Source organism: Garra rufa, chromosome 14, assembly GCF_049309525.1.
Source record: "Garra rufa chromosome 14, GarRuf1.0, whole genome shotgun sequence".
NCBI classification, from domain to species: Eukaryota; Metazoa; Chordata; class Actinopteri; order Cypriniformes; family Cyprinidae; genus Garra; species Garra rufa.
In genome coordinates, this window is record NC_133374.1 from 24,601,677 (window position 1) to 24,628,001 (window position 26,325).

At 37.3% G+C, this 26,325-nt stretch overlaps 1 protein-coding gene across 1 annotated transcript in view; it reads right to left on the reverse strand.

Annotated features, from left to right (window-relative positions):
* The window catches only part of LOC141284260 (roundabout homolog 2), a 107,982-nt gene that overhangs the window by 14,209 nt on the left and 67,448 nt on the right, over window positions 1-26,325 (reverse strand). The window contains exons 9-21 of the mRNA XM_073817264.1: window positions 22,113-22,318; window positions 19,564-19,645; window positions 19,240-19,408; window positions 12,957-13,123; window positions 12,751-12,869; window positions 12,431-12,647; window positions 12,187-12,305; window positions 11,926-12,097; window positions 3,323-3,538; window positions 3,176-3,218; window positions 2,934-3,073; window positions 2,577-2,846; window positions 2,296-2,410 (exon numbers count right to left, since the gene is read on the reverse strand). Of these exons, the coding sequence (XP_073673365.1) occupies window positions 2,296-2,410; window positions 2,577-2,846; window positions 2,934-3,073; window positions 3,176-3,218; window positions 3,323-3,538; window positions 11,926-12,097; window positions 12,187-12,305; window positions 12,431-12,647; window positions 12,751-12,869; window positions 12,957-13,123; window positions 19,240-19,408; window positions 19,564-19,645; window positions 22,113-22,318 (2,035 nt within the window). The remainder of the gene's footprint in view (window positions 1-2,295; window positions 2,411-2,576; window positions 2,847-2,933; window positions 3,074-3,175; window positions 3,219-3,322; window positions 3,539-11,925; window positions 12,098-12,186; window positions 12,306-12,430; window positions 12,648-12,750; window positions 12,870-12,956; window positions 13,124-19,239; window positions 19,409-19,563; window positions 19,646-22,112; window positions 22,319-26,325) is intronic.

The following is a 26,325-nucleotide window of genomic DNA, read 5'->3' on the forward strand; positions in this document are numbered from 1 at the left end:
GGAATTATGAACAGCAACAGCATGGGCAACAAAATAACAGCAAAAGTATAATTATCAAACATTAAATGGAAAATAGAGAAATAAAAATATTTTAAATATCATCCTAACCCTATTTACATTTTATGTGCATTCTTTTTTTACATATTCAATGAACAGTAACTCTTATTCAAAAGGCAACAGCAATTATGAACATAAATCTAAAATAACAGAAAAGTATAACAATTGTCAAATAGTAAATAAAAAAATAGAGGAAAAAAAAGTTTGTTTTAAATATCATTCTAACTATAATTACATATTATTTACATACTAATTGTGATTACAGATCAGGTTGTGACAAATCACAACAGAGTGTCTCCATATAGCACTTTGAGCAAATGATGCTTGTTTTGAAATCTTTTTTCCGTGTGTGTGTGTGTGTGTGTGTGTGTGTGTGTGTGTGTGTGTGACATGGTGTGTGACTTTTGGATTTTGGATCCAATGTCTCCCTTTTATTTGATTCATAGTCTCACATTCCTCTGTTACAGTCTCACCAATCTCATATTTCCCTGTGTGTGTGTGTGTGTGTGTGTGTGTGTGTGTGTGTGTGTGTGTGTGTGTGTCTATTTTGGAACTCTGATGGCTTACAGTCTCATGCTTTCATTGCTGTGTGCTTTATTTCTTACATTGATTGCCTCTATTTCACACATTTCCCAAAATTAGCTTTTGAAATGACACACATTCATTTGTGTGTGCGTGTGTTTTTGTGTGTATAAGTGTGTGTGTGTGTGTGAGTGTATTGTAGTGTTTTGCACTCTTGATGTTTTAGAGAGTCACCCCTTCACAGTTGTGTGCTTTTTTTCTGGATTGTGGCTGATTTGTAGATTGTATGCACAAAAAAACTCTGTATTTTCATATTTTTGCCAATTTCCCATTCATTTCCTATGGCCGGTCATTTTGACCCGAAGACCCCGAGTGTGACTATTTTTTTTACGACCACTTAGACTTTTCCAATCCTGTCCCCAATTTTTTTGTGTGTTCATATACCAAGTACCATAAAAGTCACCAGGTTTCATAGCATTCCGATGAAGCTACGATTTTTAAAAAATTTTTATTTAAAAAATTCCGGTCAAAAGTGACCGAAGAACCCCAGAGGGTTAAACTGTACCACTGACAGACTCTTAACAAAAACTTTAGAAAGTACAACGGTATTACAAAAGTTTGTGGATTTCTACCATGGTCATATGGTTTGACTTTGGACATGTACCATTATATCAAAATGTTTTTCTTAACATAACCATGATGTTACCCTTGAATTTTAACATGATACCACAGTTATTTGACATTTTACTATAGAATTAGCATTTTTTGTTGCTGTTTTTTATTGTACAACAGTTTTCAGACATGCACCATTATATTAACATGGCAAGTATCATGGGCTTCTGACATGGTACAGTGGTTGCTGGACATTTACCATGGTATTAACATGAGATTTTAACATGGCCCCATAGTCATGTTCTTTTGTATTTGTACCATTGTATTTGGATATGTACTATGATATTACCATGATGTTTTAACATGTGGTACCATGGACCATGGACATTTACCATGGTATTAGCATGTTTTTTTAAATGTACCACAATTTTCGGACATTCACTGTGGTATTAAAATGGTTTTATCACATGGTTAATAATTTTCCAGACATTAACCATGTTTTTTTTTTTGTATTATTATTTTACTACAGTTTTTGGACATATATGGTATTAACATTGTTCTTAACATGGTAGCATGGTTATTTGACATTTACCACAGTAATAGCAATTGTTTTTTGTAATCACACAACAGCTTTAGACATCCAGCATGGCAGTACAATGGTTTTGGTTTTGGACATGCACCATGGTAATAACATGATTTTTAGATACAGTATGTACCACAGTATTATGTTGTTGTTTTTTGACATAGTACCAAGATCTTAAACTGTGGTATTAAAATGGCTTTTTGAACAAGTACTATAGTTATTTGACATTGTACCATGGTTTGTGGAAGTTTACCACAGTATTATCATATTTTTTTATTGGTTAAACATGCACCATGGTTTCACAATGATTTCATGATATGGTACCATGGTTCCGGACATGCAACATGGTAATACCATGCCCTTTCAGATATGAACCATTTGAATGTATTTCAAAGATGTGCTACCATGGCTTTTTGATCATGCATCATAATCACACCGTGTTTTTTGTACATTTACCATAAGCTACCATGCTTATCTATACATATACCATTGTCCTGCCATTATATGGCGATGGTTATTACCTGTGTCTTTTAGCTGTGTTTTGAAGCTCCTTGTTTTGTACTGAATGTACGGACAGCACGTCAGACCAAGTGGGTGAAGAGGTTTGTCCTAGAGGCTTCTGCTTCATCAGGTTGGCTGTAAAACAGCATGAAACAGTCACAAGGCAGAACTCTGCATAAGTCCGTCTGCATAACATTGACATCAGCATTTGTTGCAGATCCAATCTGTTTGCATAATTCTTGCCTAATACCTGAAGGACTTATCCCTTAACCCTCATGATTGAAATCAATGTCACTCCTACCATTTTCGCCTCTTGGGTACTGAAGTTTTGCATATTCTGCTTCGCTGTGGCTGGACTGAAGGCTCCACTGGTCCAGGTCCTGCTCCATGCTGTAAAGGTCAGTTTTGGAGAGGACTGGAGTGCTGGTGTATGGGTCTGGACCCTGAGAGTACAGGCTGCACACGTCATGCCCATCTGCATCGGCTGGGTTGATGGTACAGTATATGGCGCCTTCATTAGAGGCCGGGCTGTACTTCCCATTCTGGTTCAGATAATTCGATAATCCTGAAGCTGGAAAACAAATTAATGAGGTATAGGGGATTTGATTTGTAAGTGTGACTAGCATAATGAAGGGGAACGCCCTGACAGAGATCTTACTGTTGTAGTATTGATCTGTGGAATCAAGTCTGCCTGCACAGCAGTTGACAGAGTCTTTTCCATTTCGAGAGAAGTTGTTGGTAGGCCACGAGTCAGCCAGCCAAGGGTAGTTACCCAAGTGTGACTCTAGCAAACATGGCCTGTAAAGGAAATTAAATTTAATTTAATAAATTATTTTCTTTTTCCTGACCACTTTCCATGTTCTACTCTGGGTAAATTAAACGTCGACCCTGGAAACATACCTTCCATTCATAAGATCCGACCCATCACCACAAGTGAGTGCGACTAAAGAAATAATATGAGAAAGAAATCATCCCATAAGATCCTTTGAGAACATAATTTGGAGGCACACATTGTTTGTTTAGTGCTAGTATGGAACAGAAGGTTACCTGCAGGCGTATATGCAAAGGAAGTAGTATAGTGTCCAAGTTCTTTCCTCCTCCTGTGTCTGCAGTAGATCCAGGCGCTGAATCCCATTAGTACCATCCAGGATGATACACCAATCCCGGCAATGAAGGCCGGCTGACGGACCACCCCTGTGATCTGCTCCGATAAACTGACACTATCATCCTTCACCACTGACAAGGACTGATCTATTGCCACTTCTGATAGTAGATATAAGGAGGAAATGGAAAAAAGTGAATAAGAGCGATTATGTGAAAACGGAAAAGAGACAGAAGAGTAAATGCTTCTTGTCTTATACAGGAAACATTTTATCAAAATATATTTCCCCCATCATCTATCTTCAACTGACACACAGCATGAAAATCCCTAACATTTTCGATTCCTTAACATAAAATAAAAGTAAATGCTGAGATAAGAATCTGTCAGCTGGGATAAATGTCACCATCAGAGGTGTGTGGTAAATATTTTTTATAAACCTGCCGAACAAATCCAGCTTAAACTGGCAGCTGTGTTTTGGACAGCACAAAATATGGTAGCAGGATTAATAGCTCGCCTAGCTGGTTATTAGCTGGAACAAACCGGTGGTGAAGATAGTCATTGTCTTGTCCAAGCAGGTTATTAATTATACAAAATTTTTTTTTTTTTTTTTTTTTTTTTTTTTTTATTGACTTTTCATATAACCACAGAACAAACAATACTTAAACTGGAATACAAAAACACACCACTCTTTACAAACATGCTCAATTTATAATAAGTATAAAAAAAATAATAATAAAAAATAATAATAATAATAATAAAAATAAATAAATTAAAAAAAAAAAAAAAAAAAAAACACAAAAAAAAAAAAACCCACACACAAAAAAAATAAAATAAATAAAAATAAATAAATAAATTAGTTACAGACAGTATTTACAATGTCCAAGGAGCAGTCAGTACAATGTCCAATAAAGGCTGTGTTCACATTTACATAATACTCATGTATGGTTCCCAAAGCCGCTCAAAGTTTCTCTGCTTGCCCTTTGCAATATATGTTAGTCTCTCCATTCCGATACAGTTCAATATCTCTTTTTTCCACATTTTCAAGGATGGCACATCCATGCTTTTCCATCTCAATGCAATAACTCTCCTAGCCTGAAGGAGGCCAAAATCTATGAGCTTAGTCTGTTTCAAAGTAGACTCCAATGGGTATATACCAAGTATACAAAGTTTAACATTCAGAGGAATATTTTCACCGAGCATGTTCGACATACATTCAATAACATTTTTCCAAAAGTATTGTATTTTTTGACATCCCCAAAGGCAATGATACAATGTTCCTCTCTCATCCCGACATTTAGAGCACACATCTGGGATGTTAGCAGACATACGATGAAGTTTAACGGGAGTTATGTAGGTTCTCATTATCCATTTATATTGAAGTAATTTAAACCTTGTATTTATTGTTTGCATTTGTGCTTTTAAACATGCCTCGTTCCAGTCTGCCTCATCAATATCTTCATGCATATCCAATTTCCAGGCATTCAATTTATCTAGTGTTGATTCAGGGCTGTGTTTAACCAAAAAATTATAATACATAGATATATGCCCCCTTCCTTCTAAGTTTTTAAGAGTTATTTCCTCTAATTTTGATAAAGATGGTATATAGCTTATCTGTTCCTTTTTTGATGACATGTAACTTTTTAACTGTAAATATTTAAAAAAATGTTTTTTGGGGATTGAGTATTTCTGGCATAAGTCATGAAATGAAAGTAAAACTCCATCTTCATATAGATCCATAATTTTCTGAATGCCTCTTGCATTCCAAAACTTAAAACCTCCGTCTTTTTTGCCTGGTATAAATTGTGCATTACCCCAAACAGGAGTGAATTGGGACAGTTCTGGCATATCACCAATATATTTATGAGCAGCGTGCCAAACTGAAATCGTATTTTTAAGAAAGGGATTTCTTGTGTTCCGTTTTATGGACTTCACATCTGAAGAGTATAAATACATTTTTAATGGCAAATCTGGAGTGCATGATTGCTCAATGTCTACCCAAGCCGGAGGTGGTGCTGTATGGAAATAGTTTAATGCTGAAGTCAGCTGGGCGGCCATATAATACCATCTAAAATTGGGAAGCTGAAGCCCTCCCCTGTCATAGGGTAAATGTAGTAATTTAAGGCGAAGTCTAGCTCTCCTGTCATTCCAAATAAATTGGGCAAGTAGTTTGTTAAGTTTATCAAAAAACACATTTGGTAATGGTAATGGGAGTGTTTGAAAATAGTATAAAAATTTGGGTAGAATATTCATTTTTATTATGTTAATTCGTCCGATCATGGATATTGGTAAATTTGACCATTTTTGCAATAACTCATTAGTTTTGTCCATCAGGGGATCATAATTTATTGGGATTGTTTTGCTAAAGTTGGGAGTGATTCTAACACCTAAATAACTAAAGCCCTCTGTAGTTGCCATGAAAGGGGTGTTTATTATAGGTTTATGTCTTTCTTCCTTGTTAAGAAACAGCAATACTGACTTAGAACTATTAATTTTGTATCCAGAAAATTCTCCAAAATTTTCAATTAATCTCATTATATTAGGAATACTGCTTTTCAAATTTGTCAGAAAAAATATAATATCATCCGCAAATAGAGAAATTCGATGATCCCTCCCCCCAAGTATAATACCTGATATTTCTGTATGGACTCTTGCTGCCATAGCTAAGGGTTCGATTGCCAACACAAACAACAATGGTGACAGAGGGCACCCTTGACGGGTGGATCGCTGAAGATTAAAAGGTTTTGAGATTATGTTATTAGTTAAAATCTCAACAGCTGGATTGGTATATAGAAGCCGAGTCCACTTAAGAAATGTTTCGCCTAATCCAAACCTGGGAAGCAGATCGAACAGATAGTCCCACTCTATCCTGTCAAATGCTTGGCATGCATCCACAGATAACATTGCCGTGTCTTTTTCATTGTATCGCTCATATAGTATATTCAAGACCCTTCTGATATTATGATATCCTTGTCTTTTTTGTATAAAACCTTGTTGGTCATCGTCGATTAATTGGGGAAGATATTTATCCAATCTTCTAGCAAGTGCTTTACAAAGTATTTTTGTATCGCATCCCATTAAGCTAATTGGCCTGTAAGATGAACACTCAGTCGGGGACTTATTTGGCTTTAGTATTAATGTTATGATAGCTAATCTTAATGAATCTGGGAGCATTCCTGTCATAAAGGATTCCTCATACATGTCAAGCAATGGTCTTATAAGCTGTTTCTTAAATGTCTTGTAAAATTCTATTGGAAGCCCATCTGGTCCTGGCGCTTTACCACTATTAATATGTCCTATGGCTTCACTGAGATCTTCTATTGTTAATGGGCTGTCTAATGTTATTTTCTCCTCTTCTGATATAGTTTTAAATTGCAGCTGGTCAAGGAACAGTTTCTGCACCGTTCTATTTCCATTATATTCGGATTTGTATAGTATTTGATAAAAATCCCTAAAATGGTTATTTATCTCTGTTGGATCCATAGTTAAATTACCAGACTTTAACTTTATACTATTAATTGTTCTTTCAGATTGCATCTTCTTTATCCTCCATGCTAACAGTTTACCTGTTTTTTCCCCCTGATCATAGTATTTTTGCTTAGTCCACAGTAGGCTTTTTGCCACTTTATCGGTTGTTAACTTGTCATAATTAGCTCTCAAGATAGATAAGTTATGTAGCTTTTCAGGGTTATTATCAGTATTAATTTCAATTTCAATTTTTTTAATATGTTCTTCTAAGGTTTGTAGTTCCTGATTGTAATGTTTAGCTTTAGCACTTGTATAACTAATAATTTCTCCTCTTATGTAAGCCTTAAATGCTTCCCATCTAATACTTGCTGTAGTTTCATTGGTATTTAGTTCAAAATATTTATTAATACAACTCTCCACAAATTTAATAAACTCTGGGTCCTGTAACAAATAAGTTTGCAACCTCCATCTAGGACACTGTTTGAATCTTCCTAAGTGTATTTCCATAGACACTGCTGCATGATCACTAATTACTATACTATTGTACCAGCATTCTTTTACATTGGACAATAAGTCTGCAGATATTATAAAATAATCAATTCGTGAATTAGTTTTATATGAACTTGAATAACAAGAATATTCCCTTTTGTCTGGGTTCAGCTCTCTCCAGATTTCAATTAAGCTTAGATCCTTCATATAATCAATTAATGTTTTCCTAGTTTGTGTATGGGTTGTATCCCTTTGAGTGGATCTGTCCAATATTGGGTCAAGGGTACAGTTAAAATCACCTCCAATTATATTAAATCCCTCCAGATCAGAAACAGTTAAAAATAATTTCTCAAAAAATGATGGGTTATCTTCATTGGGACCGTAAATATTTATAAGATTTATTTTTTGTGTCAGAATACTCCCCTGGACAATTATATATCTTCCAGAAGGGTCTTGAATAGTTTTAATAACTTGAAACGGCAGCGACCTATGAATGAGGATAACTACACCCCTTGCATGAGAACTAAAGTTTGCATGGAATATTTGGCCTGGCCATCTTTTACTCACGTAATGCATTTCTGATGTCATCAAATGTGATTCTTGCAGAAATACTATTTTAGATTTGAGATGTTTTATCCTATTCAGTACTTGTTTCAGTTTGACCAGTTTTCTCATTCCCCGGACATTCCAACTTGTAATTTTAATATCCATACTACCTTTTACTTTTGTTTCCTCCATAGATTACTGTCTTAGTATATAAGGAAATATATAAATAAGAAGAATAAGAGAAAAAGATAAAAAAAAAAAAAAAAATAATAATAATAATAATAATAATAATAATAAATAGGGTGGTGCAAATATACACAAACCAACACCTCCTACCCCCTCCCACATGTTCAACTCCAGCATTCTCAACCGAGATGCCAACCCCTCCCATTAACTGACAATCTGGGGAACGTTGATCCACAATATTTGAGGAGCAACAAGCCAACGTAGCTCGGCTCAAGACCCACAGTCTGCTCCTTTCCCCCGTGCAAGTTAAACGTACAATTCGATTTCACTTCTAACATAAGCATGTAGCTTGATCTTATCAAGAACGACACCCTTTATAGGCCATACATAATCAACATTTACATGGCAACGCCAATTCTGTTATACCCGACCAATAAAACAGAAAACATAAATGTACAGTAGGCATAAAACTCAACATGTCAACTAAATTATGTTTCAAATGACTTAAACTCGCATACTGCACATCTCGATCGTCTGTTGTATTATACAGACAGGATTTCAACCTGTTGATACAACTCAGATCACTTAACTGATGATTCTATGCTGGTTGTGAAATGCTTTTGTAGAATTTTTCAGCTTCTTGCGGCGTTGAAAAAAGATGAAGCTTGCCGGCGTGTAGCACTCTCAGCTTACAAGGGTTATGTTGAAAACCACGGAACGCGTTGATATCCACAAACAGCTTTGTAACTGGATTAAATCCCCGTCGGATCCGCATTGTCTCAGCTGACAGGTCCTGCGCAAAGGATATCTTGACTCCGTCGTGCATGATGTCCCGCCGCCTGGATTCCCGGTAGACAAATTCCTTCTCCTGAAACTTTAAGAAACGGATGAGGATAGCTCTGTGTTGGTTGGGCTTCCCGGACGCTAATGTGCGATGAACCCGTTCTAAAGTAAACGACTTGTCCGGCCCCAGCCATTGTGCCAGCATTTCACTGATGAATTCGAGTAGTGTTTTCTGGCCTTCGGCTCCTTCACGTATACCATAAAGACGGAGGTTTTTCCTTCTGCCCCGGTTTTCCAGGTCATCCGTCTTTGATTCAAGGTAAGCGATTCGTTTTATGGCCGAGTCAAGTGTAGCTTCGTTCTTTTCCAGTGACTTTTCCGTATCATGAATGCGGCCTTCCGCCTCTTCGATACGTGTTGCGTTGGAAGAGACATCTCGTTTTATATCTGACACTTTACTTTCCAACGCTGCCATTGAGCTTGCCATATCAGTCAGACGAGTGTCGATATTATCCAACTTCGTTCCGATTTCTGATCGAAGCGTTTTCAGTTCTTTTAAAACTTCGGCTAAGCTATCCATTTGGTTAGCTTCCACGTCACTCGGTAACTGTTCGCTTGGCGAAGTTGTTTTAACGCTCGTCTTGCGCCCTCGAGTAAAGATGTCACACTGTTTCGTTACGGAAGGTTTTGACATTTCAACGCGAAGTTATTGTTAACAGATCAGCAACTTATATTGAGAGTTTTTATATTAAATCGTGCACGGTTACTCAGAGCTTCTCCGCTAAGCTGCCATCGTAGTCTCGGCCACGTGACCCCTCCCATTAATTATACAAAATGGTTATTAGCAGGTCTAAACTGGTTATTAGTTGGATCAAGCCAATCACTACCTGGCCAAGATGTTATTAGCTGGAACATGCCTATCATTAGCTGGACAAGCTGCTCCAAGAAGACTAATCAGTTGTTGAATCTGGCCATTAGTGGGCCAAAATGGTTATTAGAAAGTCAAAACTAGACATTAGCTAGATCAAGCATTTGATTTTTGGCTTATTAGCAGGTCCAAGCTGGTTATAAGCTGGGTCAAGCCTGTCAATAGATGGTGAAGATAGTCATTAGCTTGTCCAAGCAGGTTATTAACTAGCCAAAATGATTATTAGCAGGTCTAAAATGGTTATTAGTTGGCTCAAGCCAGTCATTAGCTGGCCAACACATTGCTCCAAGTTGGTTATTAATTGGTCACTCCTGGTTTTTAACTGGTTTAGTCTGGCTGGTAGCTGGAACAAGCCGATCATTAGCTGGACAAGCTGGTCCAAGAAGGCTAATCTGTTGTTCAATCTGGGCAAAGATAGTTACTAGTTGGTCTAAACTAGTTGTTAGCTGAATCAAGCATTTGTTTTTTAGTTTGTTTAAGCAGGTTATTACCTAGCCAAATGATTATTATCAGGTCTAAACTGGTTATTAGTTGGATAAAGCTAGTTAATAGCTGGGCAAAATGGTTATTAGCCCAAGCTGGTTATTAGCTGGTCATTGCTGATTTTTAGTTTATTTATCTAAGCCAAGATGGTTATTAGCTGGAACAAGTAATAAGCTGGATAAGCTGATCCAAGAAGACAGTCTGGCCATTAGCTAGCCAAGATAGTTATTAGTTGGTATAAACTAGTTATTAGCTGGATCAAGCAGTTCATTTGCTGGTGAAGATAGTTAGTGACTTGTCCAAGCAGGTAATTAGCTAAATGGTTATTAGCGGGTCTAAACTGGTTATTAGTTGGAGTAAGCCAGGCATTAGCTGTCCAAGATGGTTATTGGTCCAAGCTGGTTACTAATTGGTCACAGCTGGTTTTTACATGGTTCAATCTGGCCAAAACTAGTTTTTAGCTAGATCAAGCATTTGGTTTTTGGCTTGTTCAAAAGGGTTATTAGCTAGCCATAATGGGTATTAGCAGGTCTAAACTGGTTATTAGTTGGCTCAAGCAAGACATTAGCTTGCCAAGACGATTGTTAGTCCAAGCTGGTTATTAGCTGGTCACTGCTGTTTTTTAGCTGGTTCAGTCTGTCCATTAGCTGACTAAGATGGTTATTAGCTTGAACAAGATGGTTCAATAAGACAAGACAGTTGTTCAGCTTGCCATTAGGTGTTCAATCTGGGCATCAGCTGGCCAAGATAGTTATTAGTTGGTCCAAACTAGTTATTAGGTGGATCATTTCAACTGCTGGTAAAGATGGTTAGTCGCTTGTCCAACCAAATAACCAATAAATATCCTGCTAATAACCAAAATGGATATTAGCAGGTCTAAACTGGTTATTAGTTAAATCAGGTCGGTCATTAGCTTGCCAAGTTGGTCATTAAATGATCCAAGCACGTTATTAGCTTTTCAAAGCTGTTTTTAACTGTTTCAATCTGTCCGTTACCTGGCCAAGATGGTTATTAGCCTGTCAAAGCTGGTTAAGCTAGGTAAAGCCTGTCAATAGCTGGTGAAGCTGGTTAATAACTGGTCACTTGCTGTTTTTTAACTGGTTTAATCAGGCTTTTAGCTGGCCAAAATGGTTATTAGCTAGTTTAAGATGGTTATAAGCTGGATAAAGCAGCTTGTAACTCTTGGTGAGGATGGTTATTAGCAGGTCTAAACTGGTAATAAGTTGGACCAAGCCAGTCATTAGCTGGCCAAGAATGTTATTTATCCAAGCTGGTTTTTAACTGGTTTTACCTGGCTATTAGGTGCCCAAGATGTTTATTAGCCAGTTTAAATTGATTATAATCTGGATCAAGCATGTTAAGCTGGTGAGGATGGTTATTAGCAGGTCTAAACTGGTTATTAGTTGGGCAAAGCCAATCATTAGCTGGCCAAAACAGTTATTGGTTATGAGCTGCTCAGTGCTGGTTTTCAGGTGGTTCAATCTGTCCATTGCCTGGTCCATACTGATTATTAGTTGAATCAAGCCACTCGTTAGCTGGCCATCCACTCGTTAGATATCATCTTAAGCTTGTATGATCACCTGGTACCTGGTTTGTTGACCAGCTTAGACCAGCTAAAAAGCAGCTATGTTTTAGGTGTTCCTAGGTGGAAACGATGGCAGTACTTACTCAGGAAGAGGAACACAGGTTGGCTATGAGTGCCCACTCCTTCACTTGTCACAGCTGCCACCTGCACACGATACATCGACTCAGGCAGCAGCCCATCCAACAGCACCCACAGCGTATCCCCATCCACGCTCCTGTTGATCATCTGCTGAGAATCGTTTCCTACACACCACACCTGTACAACGTAGAAATAGACTTCAGCCATTACCATTTTACCTAGCGGTCCCTGAGAGACTCTCCACAAAAAGGCTTCACCAGTCTTACCCTGTACTCTAGTATGAGCTCTTCTGGCACATCAGGGGGAGGAGGCTGCCAGGACACTCGCACGGTTGAACTGTTACTTAACTGCACCACGCTGACTCCCTGAGGAGGGCCGCTCAGCACTAAAAGCAGAAATATGATGGGCAAATGTCAAAACATTAACATTACAGCGAAAGTTTGAGGGTAAAATGAAAGTCAAGCGAACTAAAAGCTAAAGACTCCAGCTGAATATCAAAACAAGCCTTGCCTTCATCAGGAGTGCGAACCACAGCCATTTCACTGTCAATCCCCTGAAACTCATTGTAATACGGTCTCATTTTGAACTCGTATTCTTTTCCTTTGTGTAGCTCTGTTAGGACAGCAGTGTGTAGGGGACCTGCTTTTATGTCTTGGATCATCCACGCACTCCCCACAGGCCTGTAATACAGCCTGTAGCCTTCAATATAGCGAGGGTGGTGGTCAAGCTGAAATAACATCAACACATAAATATGGTATCATTTACTTGTTTCTCATCATTCACCATCCTATTCAAAATACTGTTGTATGTACATCAAATCATATACTCACAGTCCATGTGATTTGAACACTTGTGGGGCTTAAAACTTTTGGTGTCTGCAGACGAACCTTGACTCCTCCTAAATCCATCTGCACATGTGCTTGCTCTTTTCCCTGACCTTCTGGTCCATCTGAAAATGCACAAACACAACATCATGCAGATGTGTGCAAACCATAAAAGCAGCCTTCATACACACTACACCAGAAACTACACTCACCTTGTGTTCGGACTGGCTCTGAGATAGGACTGGGGTCACTCAGGCCATAGGAGTTGACCGCTCTGATGATGAAAAGGTACACAGTGTTGGGGTAAAGCCCAGACACTGTGTGCTTCTCCAGCCTTACGAGATCAGCTACAGTCTGCCATGTGCTGCCCACTGACTGACTGAAATAAGACGCAGGAAATTAACACTACATTATTCAAAAATCACATCTCCAGCATTACAATCACAATGACGTTTAAAGCCACTGACTGTACATCAATTGAATTCTATACTAATGTGTCAGGTTGCAGCTTACAGTTAGGCTGATGAGCTATATTACATTATCAATAGATGTAATTATTTAACATTTATCTTTGGTACTGATGCCTTTTTATAAATGCACTAAATCAATTAAGGCTGTGAATTGCTGTGCTTTGCGCCTATTAGCATCCCTTAACCATTAGAAAAAAATCAGTGCGATGTTCATCCATACACATGAAAAGACGTCATTTGAATTATGACAGGGTTCAATTATACAATAAAGGATACGCATTTGAATATTCAAATAATTGTTATATTAGTAATTCTGTTCTATGTTCGAGAAGCTATTTTGAAACTGCAGCTTGTCACAAGTCACAAGCTACTCATAATTTAAATATTATATATTATTAAAGCTGCTCTTTAGAATAAGTAGCTACATTACAAGCTTCTAACAAAGACACTGAAAAAATAGAAGGGATCTGTATTAGATGTGTGGTCGTGGTTTGGGGTCAGTAAGAGTTTTTAAAGAAATTAATACTTTTATTTAGCATGGACACATTAAATTGCTCAAAAATGACAGTAATGACATTATGTTAGAAAATATTTCTTTTTAAATAAATGCTGTTCTTTTGAGCTTTTTATTCATCAAAGAATTGTGAAAAATGTTTGGTTCCACAAAAAATATTAGAAAGTACAACTGTTTTGTCAAGATATTCATGTCTTTCTTTCTTCATTCACAAAGAAATTAAGGTTTTTGAGGGAAAAATTCCAGGATTTTTTTTTCCATATAGTGGGCTTCAATGGGGATCAACAGGTTGAAGGTCCAAATTGCAGTTTCATTGAAGCTTCCACGGGCTCTACACTATCCCAGGCGAGGAATAAAGGTCTTATCTAGCGTAACAATCTGTCATTTTCTAAACAAAAAATATAAATGTACAGTCAAGCCCTAAATTATTCATACCCCTGGCAAATTCTGACTTAAAGTTACTTTTATCCAACCAGCAATTTTTTGACTATAAATGACAGGCTTCTACCAAAGGATAAGACAACGTACAAAAATTATTTCTCAGCTTTTATTTACATTTGAACAAAAAGCGGCATGTCCAAAATTATTCATACCCTTTGCAAACTGTCACAGTCTATGGGAAAATCCAAAGTTCTATACCATTCCAAATAGTCCAAGCTGTTCTAAAGCATCCTAATTACCCTGATTCATTGGGAACAGCTGTTTTAATCAACTCAACAGGTGAAAAACAGAAGCTCTCGGCTGTTGGTTTGTGGACAGTCATGGCTAAGACAAAGGAGCTCACTGAGGACCTGCGGCTGCGCATTGTGGCTGCTTACAAGTCAGGCAAGGGCTATAAGACCATATCTAAATGTTTTGAAGTTCCAGTGGCTACAGTGCAAAGTATTATTAAAAAATACAAGATGTTCCGCACTGTGAAAAATCTTAGAGGATGTGGTTGGAAGCCAAACGTGACACCTGTGCTGGCCAGGAGGATAGTGAGAGAGGTCAAAAAGAATTCATGGATCACCACCAAGGCCATCCTAATGTATCTGGGCTCTGCTGGTGGCAACATCTCAAGGCAGACAGTACAACGGACACTGCACACCGCTGGGTTCCACGGATGCAGACCAAGGAGGACACCACTTCTCCAGATACGGCACACAAAAGCCCGCTTGGCCTTCGCAAATGCTCATCTGGACAAAGAAGAAGACTTCTGGTCTTTTGTTTTATGGTCAGATGAAACAAAAATTGAATTTTTTGGCCACAATGATGTAACCTTTATTTGGCGTAAAAAAGGAAAAGCCTTCAACCCTAAGAACACCATCCCCACTGTCAAACATGGTGGTTTTAGTTTTTATTTAAAGGATCCCCATTAGCTACAGCCGTGCTGCAGCTATTCTTCCTGGGGTCCTGAACCTAATGGGAACCTGGTGGTGGGAACCTAATGTTTTGGGGGTGTTTTTCAGCCGGTGGACCAGGGAACCTAATCGCAGTAAATGGCACCATGAAAAAGGACCAATACATCAAAATTCTCAACAACAACATCAGGCAGTCTGCAGAGAAACTTGGCCTTGGGCACCAGTGGACATTTCAGCATGACAACGATCAAAAACACACAGCAAAAGTGATGAAGAAATGGTTAGCAGACAAAAACATTAACGTTTTGCAGTGGCCCAGCCAGAGTCCTGACTTAAATCCAATTGAGAATCTGTGGAGGGAGCTAAAGATCAGGGTGATGGCAAGGAGACCCTCCAACCTGAAAGAGTTGGAGCTCATCGCTAAAGATGAATGGGCAAAAATACCAGTGGAGACATGCAAAAAGCTGTTCAGCAATTATAGGAAGCATTTGATTGCTGTAATAGCCAATAAAGGCTTTTCTATTGATTATTGAGAAGGGTATGAACACTTTTTGTTCAAATGTGAATAAAAGATGAGTAATAATTTTTTCCACAATGATGCCTCTTGTCTTATTATCTTCTGGGAGACGTCTGTTCTTTTTTTTTAATAATAAAAAAAACTTGCCGGTTGAATAAAAGTAACTTTAAGTCAGAATTTTCCAGGGGTATGAATAATTTCGGGCTTGACTGTATATACTTTTTAACCACAAATGTATGACCTTTCCCATGTGACTACGTAATGCGTGAGGTCCAGCTAGTGCAAGATGAGAATTTGTGGTCAAAAAGTATAATATGTATTTTTTTTTAAGAAATTGATTGAACGTTTTTACTAGCTAAGACCCTTATTCCTCGGCTGGGATTGTGTAGAGCCCTTTAAAGTTCATTGAAAGTGCAATTTGGACCATCAACCCGTTGATCCCCATTAAAGTCCACTATATGGAGAAAAATCCTAGAATATTTTCCTCAAAAAAACAAAAAAAACAAACAAACAAACATTTGACTGAAGAAAGAAAGACATGAACATCTGGGATGACAAAGGGGCAGGTTAATTATCAGGAAATTTAAATTCTGCAGTGAACTACTCCTTTAAACAAACCATAATTAAAACTCTTTTTGAACCAGTTCATTAAAATGAATAATTTGACTCTAAACAAATCTGACTTTCCAACTCTGTTTGAGAGATAGAGACGTTTGGGTAGAGCCTAGTGTTTGTTTATTCCCACAGCTTGCTCAATTGTAAGGCTGTGTGGAGAATATAAACACCCGCTATTTTGCCATTCCGCTACCTGTCAGAAAAATAGCATGTTACTAGAAAACCTGCAGTCTTTTAAAAACAGCTGCACTATTGTCATGCAAATGAAAAATGTGGTTAACTTTGTAGCAAGTTTGTTACTCTCCAACTGACTCTAATGCCTTACGTGAATAAAAAAGCTTCAGTAGCATGCTGAATTGGACACACTGGCCTGTTAATGAGAAAAATGAGCACAGAGTGGGGTGTGAAGGACAATGGAGAGGATCTGGCCTCGCCTCCATGCACCGTGAGCACATAAGGTCTGCCCAGACGACTTTTCGGACTGTGCGCACGACCGTGACCTCTCAACAGAGCGAGCTGCACTATAAATCCGAGCGTCTTCTTAACAAGGTGTCAGAGCAGAGCTAAATAACGACTTGGCCTCTACTCTCGGCCTCCCTGCATCACCCTCCCTGCTGCTCTCCTGGCGGGACAATAATAGAGCCTTCTGTTCATCTGACCTCCACAGAGCCCAGAGGGACAAGTTCTGCTGAATTCTAACTGCTGCCCCAGGGAACATCCAGCCTGAAAGAGAGCAATGCTTCACTCTCACTTTACCACAAACTTCCATCCGCTCTGACACTCTGAATGACGTCTCCAACAAAACCGGCACTATAATGAGAACGTCTGCCACTCGCTCTACCCATCAGGCCACTGGAGAGGGTGTAGAACCCCTTCCTCATATATTTCTTTTTAATATGTAGCAGTGCAGCAGACTTTAAATCCATGCAGGAACTGGCTAAATGCATTTCCCAATATGGGATAAACTGCAAACTTTGCAGTAGACGAACGGTCCAGGCTCAATACAAGTTAAGCTGTATCGACAGCATCCGTGACAGGCTTTTGATTACCACAAAACTCGGCCCTTAGTTTGTAAACACAAGCACAAATCATGTGTAATGCATACACGGTCAGAAATTAAAAGTGGTTCAGGCTAAAAAAAAAACCACAGGAGAAATGCTGTTTTTCTCATTTGTGACATCTGATACAGTTCTTAATATTTTATTCCAAGCCTAGTTATACACGATATGACTGAAAATATGAGTAAATATCGATTTTGTTTTATTGGTGACACCCTAACATCCAATTATAAAAGATATAAAAAGATGACACAGACTGATTTTATATGGTTAGAAATGAACACAATCCCATAAAGGTGAAAAAAAAAATGCTGCTGAAAATCAAATCCAGGGGGCCAATATTGCCTGTTAATGGAAAATTGGATTTCTGACACTGAAAGTGTGTATAGTAATGCATTACAATAGAAGTCTACAGGGCAAAGCCCTGCGCTGGAGTAAACCTTGTAACTTTCTCATGATGCGCATAAAGATACCAGGAATGGTTGTTTACACTGAGGAAAAACACACAGGGATTACATATCCACCTAAAAAAAGTAGCACCACCTCAAAAGGCCGATTTAGGTAAAATAACAGCTCAAATGGACAAAAACATACCTGTGAGAACTTTTTTACAAGATGTGAAATACGTACCGTCATGTACATTTTGTGTACATATTACACTAATGAAAATTAGCCCACGGTTTACTCATCCTCCAGGCATCCTAGGTGTATATGATTTCCTTCATTCAGACAAATCAAATCGGATGGGCCAGTGTTTCTCTTCATCAGTCCAAAACAGGTCCAATAAAGTGCATCCATCCATAATAAAAAGTGCCTCACACGGCTCCAGTGGGTGAATGAAGGCATACTGTAGCGAATCGTTGCGTTTTTGTAAGAAAAAGATATCCAAAATATGAATATTTTTCTTACACAAACACATTGATTCACTACAGGAAGCCTGTATTCACCACCCCAGAGCCGTGTGAGAAACTTTTTACTATGGATGGATGCACTTTATTAGGCTTGTTTTGGACTGATGAAGAGAAACACCTGCCTATGCTGTTATAAAACTTGGAAGTGCCAGGATAATCTTTAATATAACTCTGATTGGATTTGTCTGAAAGAAGGAAGTCCTATACACCTAGGATGCCTGGAGGATGAATAAATAATGGGCTAACTTTCATTTTTGGGTGAACTAACCTTTCAACTTAACATAATCTAAACCTATAATAAACTGTATGATACCACATTTATGGTATAACATACAGGACATGAGGGTTTTTAGAACATTTTTGGCAAAATTAATGCTGTATGCATTACAAACCGACATGATCAAATAAACAAAAATAAACAATACAAAAATGTTCCTAAGGACACACAAGGGTTTATGATATATACTCTTTAAACCCTTTGTTTACAGTAAGGTCCCATTAGTTATGCATTAACTAACAATGGGCAAGACATTTGTTACTGTATTTGTTCATCTTTGTTAACATTAGTTAAAGAGATGGTTCACCCAAAAATGAACCCCCTTAACCTCCTGTCATTCCAAACCTGTAAGACCTTCGTTCATCTTCAGAACACAATTTAAGATATTTTTGATGAAATCCGAGAGCTTTTTTACGCTCCATAGACAGGAACACAACTACCACGTTCAAGGCGTTTGAGACTCACAGTATGTCATGTCCCTGTACAGAACTGTTATTATTCAACTATGCCAAGGTAAATAAAGTTTTCCATTCTATGGCACCTTTAAAATGTCCTTACTACCCTTGTGGGCCTTGAACATGTCAGTTGTGTTGCTGTCTATGCAGGGTCAGAAAGTGCTTGGATTTCATCAAAAATATCTTAATTTGTGTTCTGAAAATGAACAAAGGTCTTGAGGGTGAGTAATTAATGACAGAATTGTAACGTTAATAAATGGAACCTTATTGTAAAATGAAATAAATAAGGTGAAAAGTGATTGAAACTGTAGTATTTTAGTGTTAATGGAGATATCAACCTGAAAGCCTCGATGATGTAGGAAGTGACAGCAGCTCCGCCCTCATGCGGGTTGGGCTGCCAAGTGAGAGTGACGCTATTTGAGGTCACATCTGTCACCACAGGCTTCTGAGGAGGACCAGGCAGCTGCAGGGACTGGGAGACCCGCGGGACGGAGGACGTTCCAGTCGCTAAACACCAGAAACCAAGTCAAATGTGAGTGCATCTAGGGTGCATTCTTGTCCAAGGACGTTTGACTGCACATTGAAGTCATCAGTACAATGTGCTTCTTGAAGTGTCAGCCTTTTCAAAGTCTGTGTTACAGAGAAGAATGCTTGTGCATTACCTTTCACTGTCACGGTCCCACTCCAACTCGTCTCACCAGTGGAACTGGATGCGACACAGGTGTACGTCCCTGAGTCGGTCTCCTAGCAACAGTGAAGACAAAATCATCTCTGAAAGACGGCAAAGATAATTGCGAGCATGCGACATTTCTGAAGTAGTTGTGTGCTTTTCTCTTTCTCTCCAAATGATGCGGATCAAATGTATTGTTTCAGCCGATCAGTCATTTCAATTTGTTTTCAGTTAGTTTGAGGTCGTGACTGTTAGAACTCCTCTAAGATCACTTTTGACATGCTCAACGGCTGTTTTATATTCTGCATACCGCAGCGCAATATGTCAAATGTCTCAATTAAGATATACAGACCTTGTACCACAGATGGCATTCGTATTCGAATGTTCTTGAAATCTCAAGCAAATAAAAGCTGTATGATACACAGCTGCTTTTCTTGAACTGAAACTTTTACTTAAACTAACTTTTACGAGCATCTCTTGAATGTTATGTCAGGGTCAAAATTCTGCATTTAAAAAATGGTTCTCTTTCAGTATGGATTTAAATTAAACTGACCGGATGCTACAGGAAATAAATTGAAATATAGAAAAATTTACAGCATTGCAATTAACACTGGAAGTGCAGTCTGGGAAATGAAGCATTGATCCATCAAGGTTAATTTATCTACAATAAATCTAAAATTATTATTATTATTATTATTATTATTTTATTAATAATAATTATTATTTTCACACACACATAGACACATTTTCCGGAATGCACTAATTTAGTTTATGATCCATTATTAGTGCATTCTGGAAAATGAGACATTGATAAATAGACAAAATAAATACACAATTATTTATTTATTTATTATTATTATTTCTTTTTTTTTTTTTTATAAAATGGACTAAATTTGTGCATTCTAGGAAATGAAGCAGTTATCCATTATTGTCCATTCAAATTAAAGTTAATTAATCTGCAATAAATACAAAATAAACAGACAATTTTTTTAAATAAATTATTATTATTATTTATTTTTTGTAAGAAAATTTGGACTAAATTAGTGCATTCTGCGAAATTAAGTATTGATCCATTATGGTCCTTAAAACGAAAGCAATTTATCTGCAATACATACAAAATTAACAGAGAAAAACTAATTTAAAAACTAATTACTTATTATTATTATTATTATTATTATTATTATTATTATTGTTATTATTGTTTTAAGAGAAAATCTGGACAAAATTAGTGCACTGTGGAAAATGAAGCATTGATTCATTATGATCCATAAAATATTCATCTGCAACAAAAACAAAATAAATAGAAATTTAACAAAAAAAAATATTATTTAATAATTATTATTATAATTATTATATTTGTTTCGTAAGAAAATTTTAAGTAAATTAGTGCATTATGGAAAAAAAACATATGTGTACGTGTGTACAAAACCAGTTAAAATATAATATAATATGTGACCCTGGACCACAAAACCAGTCTTAAGTCGCTGGGGTATATGTGTAGCAATAGCCAAAAATACATAGTATGGGTCAAAATTATTGATTTTTCTTTTATGCCAAAAATCATTAGGAAATTGAGTAAAGATCATGTTTCATGAAGATTTTTTGTAAAATTCCTACTATAAATATATCAAAATGTAATTTTTGATTAGTAATATGCATTGTTAAGAACTTAATTTGGACAACTTTAAAGGTGATTTTCTCAATATTTAGATTTTTTTGCACCCTCAGATTCCAGATTTCAAATAGATGTATCTCGGCCAAATATTGTCCTATCCTAACAAACCATATATCAGTAGAAAGCTTATTTATTGAGCATTTATTGATGTACACAAAATGTAAAAAATTTAAAATTTACCTTATGACTGGTTTTGTGGTCCGGGGTCACATATAATATAATATAATATAATATAATATGACTCTTATATGTTATGATATAAAATGTATGAAGCTGCTTTAACATTCACTAGAGCTCCAAAGAGTTATATTAACAAATTAAATATTTCAGTCCTACATCTTTATTTGATAGGCTAATACATCTGTTATGTCAAACACTATATCATGACATGACAGATCTGGCTGGTTGTTTAGATGTATTGCACTCAGAACTTTACGCCTTGAGCTGTTTTTCCTCTGAACTTTCAACTTGATGAATGTATGCCAAAATCAATTAAAACAAATCTTACTCTTTACCCCGAACTTGGAAGGAAACTGGAGATTAGTGTCACTTCCACTTTATCAGTGTAATTTTGTGCGCGTAATTACATTTGAGCCAAATGTACGCGGAGCCTCTCTGAGCGATCAAATCCGTTGGTTATTGATTTATGAACATTACGTGGCTAAATGTGTTTTGCATGCAATGATGGAAACCCTGCCTGGAGTCAGAAACGCTCAAGTGGACACCATTATTTCAGGTGTGCTTGTGAACGTCTCACTTAGCCTGAAATGTTTTCTCAGAGGCTCTCTGTCCAGGGAGCTTTCGCTTTTCACAGCCCTAATCAAAGCAAACAATTCACATCTTTGTCTGAAGCGTCTGTCAAATACCTTCAAGCCGCTGATGTGTAAAGTGCCGTTTTCCATTAGGCTTATGTGAATGTCATCGCTCAGAACGCTTTGCCCGTCCTTCTCCCACCTGACGCTGGGGATTGGGCTGCCCATCACATGGCACTGGAGTAAGGCGCTGGAGCCTAAAGCGAGCGTCTGGTTGGCTGGGCCCTGTCGGATAATTGGAGGGACGAGATCTGATGGGCCTGGAGGATAAACAGCAGAGTGTGTTTGTGAGGAGTGTGTTTGCATCTGTCCAGTCGTCTAACAGCGCTTCTGGCATCCAGAGATCATTCTGACTTACTTGCGCCGCAACGGAAGTGCAACTGGCAGTCAGAGTTAATCACACTTTGAGAACACAATCGCACAAAAGATGAAGATATTCTGGAATTGGGGTCATGGGTCAGCATGGTTGACTACATGACTAGTTATTTCAGGGTATCTGCAGAATTTTAAGACTTTTTAAGACCTGCAGAAATACAGCATGTCCATACCAAACAATCGCAAAATAAAGCATTCATATATACACTGCTGCTCAAAAGTTTGGGATCGGTAAGACTTGTAATGTTTTTATCAAGGCTGCATTTATTTGATCAAAAATACAGAAAACTGTAATATTGCAAAATGTTATTGCAACAGAAAATAATGGTTTTTATTTCAATATACTTTAAAATATAATGTATTCCTTTGATGCAAAGTTGAACTTTCATCAGCTGTTACTCCAGTCTTAAGTGTCACATGATCCTTTAGAAATCATTCTAATATGCTGATTTATAATTACAATTATCAATGTTGGAAACAGTTATTTTTTGGAACAAGAGATTCTGTTTTTTAGGATTCTTTGATGAATAACGAGTTAAAAAGTACAGCATTTATTTAAAATACAAATCTTTTTTAACAATGTAAATCTATGCTATCACTTTTTATTAATTTAACACATCCTTGGTGAATAAAAACTAAAAAAGAATAAAATATACTAGCCCTAAACTTTTGAACATTAGTGTATATTGTTAGAAAATCTTTCTATTTTAAATAAATGCTGTTTTTTTAACCTGAAAAAAAAAAGTATCAGAGGTACCAAAAAATAGGTTTTCAACATAATAAGCGATCTGTCGAGTGTATACGTCCCTCATTGTTTACACAGAGAGATTGTGGGTATGACGGATACTCAAAATGATAATTACTTGTGCTTATCCTGATTGCTGCAAATGATTAAAAACTAAAAGATTACATTTGCTTGCACGAACTCATTTGGGAGATAAACATAATAAATCAGCATATTAGAATGATTTCTGAAGGATCATGTGACACTGAAGCCTGGAGTAATAATGCTGAAGATTTAGCTTTCTACCACAGGAATAAATTACATTTTTAAATATATTCAGATAGAAAACAGTTACTTACAATTGAAATAATATTTTACAATATTACATTTTTTTCAGAATTTTCGATCAAACTTTTGAGCAACAGTGTATATCAAGGGCATTTCCTCTGAGGAGGCAAGAGAGACAGTGCCTCAAAATATTTGAAAAAAAAAATTGTAGTTCAAAAATAAAACAATGCTAATATTACAAAATCTAAATTTTTTTTTAAAGAAACATTGTCCAACAGGGACAAAAACTTACACAGGTGTCCGTGTCTCTCTCGCCTCCCCTGAGCCCACTGAGTTTTAACAGACACCCTAAAAGCGCGCTGTGGGTTTGGTGGGGGGGTAATTGAAAATGAATGTAGGGAAGTCACGTGAGAGGAAGCAATGCCTCCATGGCAATATTATTGGATATATGACTGGTTATATTTAGCTGTGATTGATTCATGTGATAAATCCCACCTCTTGTGTTTTAACTTGTTCCACATTCGCAAATCAGTCTGAGGCCCTGTTTACACTAGTGTGTTTTCATTTCAAAATGACATTTAATCCTCATCTACACTGGTGCACACAATCTCCGTCTGCATGTCACATGACCATTCAGGCTGCATACATGTACGTCATCAAGGATGTCCTATTTAAAAAAAGTAACTGTAACAAAACTGACTGTTCGAAAGTCTGGCGTTTTTGAAAGTGTCCGCTTTAAACTACTTTGTTTCTGTTTTCGACAAGATGCGTGCACTGTACTCCCAACGAAATATACAAAGTTTATAATTGAATTTATAGATATTAAAGGGGTCTTATTATGCTTTTTCACTTTTTGAATTTTAGCCAGTGTGTGGTGTGTATGTTTGGGCATAAAAAACATCTACAAAGATACAAATCTCAAAGTCCACTCCAAAGGGAGATATTTAGTTTTTTTAAAATCCCTTTTCAAGAACTACGACGAAACGGCTCATTTGGACTACAGCGTTTGTTTTCGGGAGGCTAGTATGTCACAACGTAAATCCATTTCGGAAATCAATTGGTTGGCGGGTGGGAAATTCACCTAACTTTAGCCATGTATTATGGACAGCCGCTTTTGGGATGCTTCAGCACGAACACGAACATTGACTAGTGATCATCCGTGGATGCGTCGGTGCCTCGCCGTAGACGTGCAGTGTGTGGTAAGAGATTTATTCATCATACAGTGTAGCTTCACTAGCCTTATGGTTTCGGGCATGTAAATAATTAAATACATTAGCGCAATAGTGATAATATTACATTAGCACAATAATGATAATATCACGTATCAGCGATCTCACAGGCTAACGATAGGACCAACAATACTGTAGCACTTTATTTACTCACCCTTCATGCATCCTAGGTGTATATGACTTCCTTCTTTCAGACGAATGCAATCAGAGTTATATTAAATCAATTCTGGCACTCATACAACAGCATAGACTGAACAGCATGAGCAAGTGTTCCATCAGTCCAAAATAAGTCGATCCATAATAAAAAGTGCCTCTCATGGCTCTGAGGCGGTCGGTAAAAGCCTCCTTTAGCGATCAGACGTGTTTATGTAAAAAAAAAATTAAAAAAAATCCATATTTAAAACGTAAGAATCACTTTAATCTAGTTTGCTGCTTTGGGAAGGGGCGCAGCAGGGCGGAACGCAGTCTACGCTGTTTGCAAATCGCAACGCAGTGGGACTGCTGACCAGTCACTATACATTTGGTTTTTCGAGATCTGAGGTAAATAAATCTATTATTTTTTTTCAGTATGGCTATGAATATCACGTAATATGATATTCAAATTCACATTAGACACGTTGAATAAAACACACCCACTCATGACGCTACATTGAGGTCTTAACACATGAAACAATCAGTCTGTGCAAGAAACTGAACAGTATTTATATCATTTTTTACCTCTGATCCACCGCAACATCCAGCTGTCTTGAGCACATTCACAACAGCCGCCACGTGACGAAGAGCAAGCAACCATAACTTCAGTCGATCAGGCTCTAAAGTTGGGAGTCAGTGAAGAGTCAAGGTCGCGCAAGCAAACGCAATCTTTTAGTTTTTAATTGTTTGCTAAAATCAGGATAAGCAAAAGTAATTACCATTTTGAATAGCTGTCATATCCACAATCTCTCTGTGTAAACAATGAGTAACGTATACGCGCGACAGATCACTTTCAAGAATGTGTCTACTATGGCAGATCACGGTGACATGTCACGTGCCGGCCGTTGCGAACATGCTCAGGACAGTTGGACATTGCGGTGGATCAGAGGTAAAAAATTATATAAATACTGTTGCGTTTCTTGCACAGAATGACTGTTTTGTGTCTTAACACCTCAATGTATCATCATGAGCCGCAGAGTTCAATTTGGTTTTGTCTGTGTATGTTTTTTTGACTCTCAAAGACGTGGATCCCATTGACTGCCATTATATGATTGATCGACTGCAACGGTTTGAGTTGAAAGTGTTCATTTGTGTTCTACTGAAGAAACAAAGTCACTTAGATCTTGGATGCCTTGGGGGTAAGCAGATAAACATAACTTTTTTCTTTTTTGGGTGAACTCTCCCTTTTAGACAGAGGGTCAGAATGAGGGTTGAAAATAATCATTTCTCCACATATTTATTTGTGATTAACATTGTAAAAAACCTCAGGGAACATATTAAAATAATAAAAAATTAATGACCCCTTTAATAATCATATTAGGATGTTTTGCAATTATAGAACTTGTCCCCATATTTAAGACCTCTTAAAATTATAACTGTACGTTTGTTATAAAAATTAAGATACCCAAGACTTTTTATGGCCTTAAATTTGAACAAACTGAACTAAAGACTTTTAAGG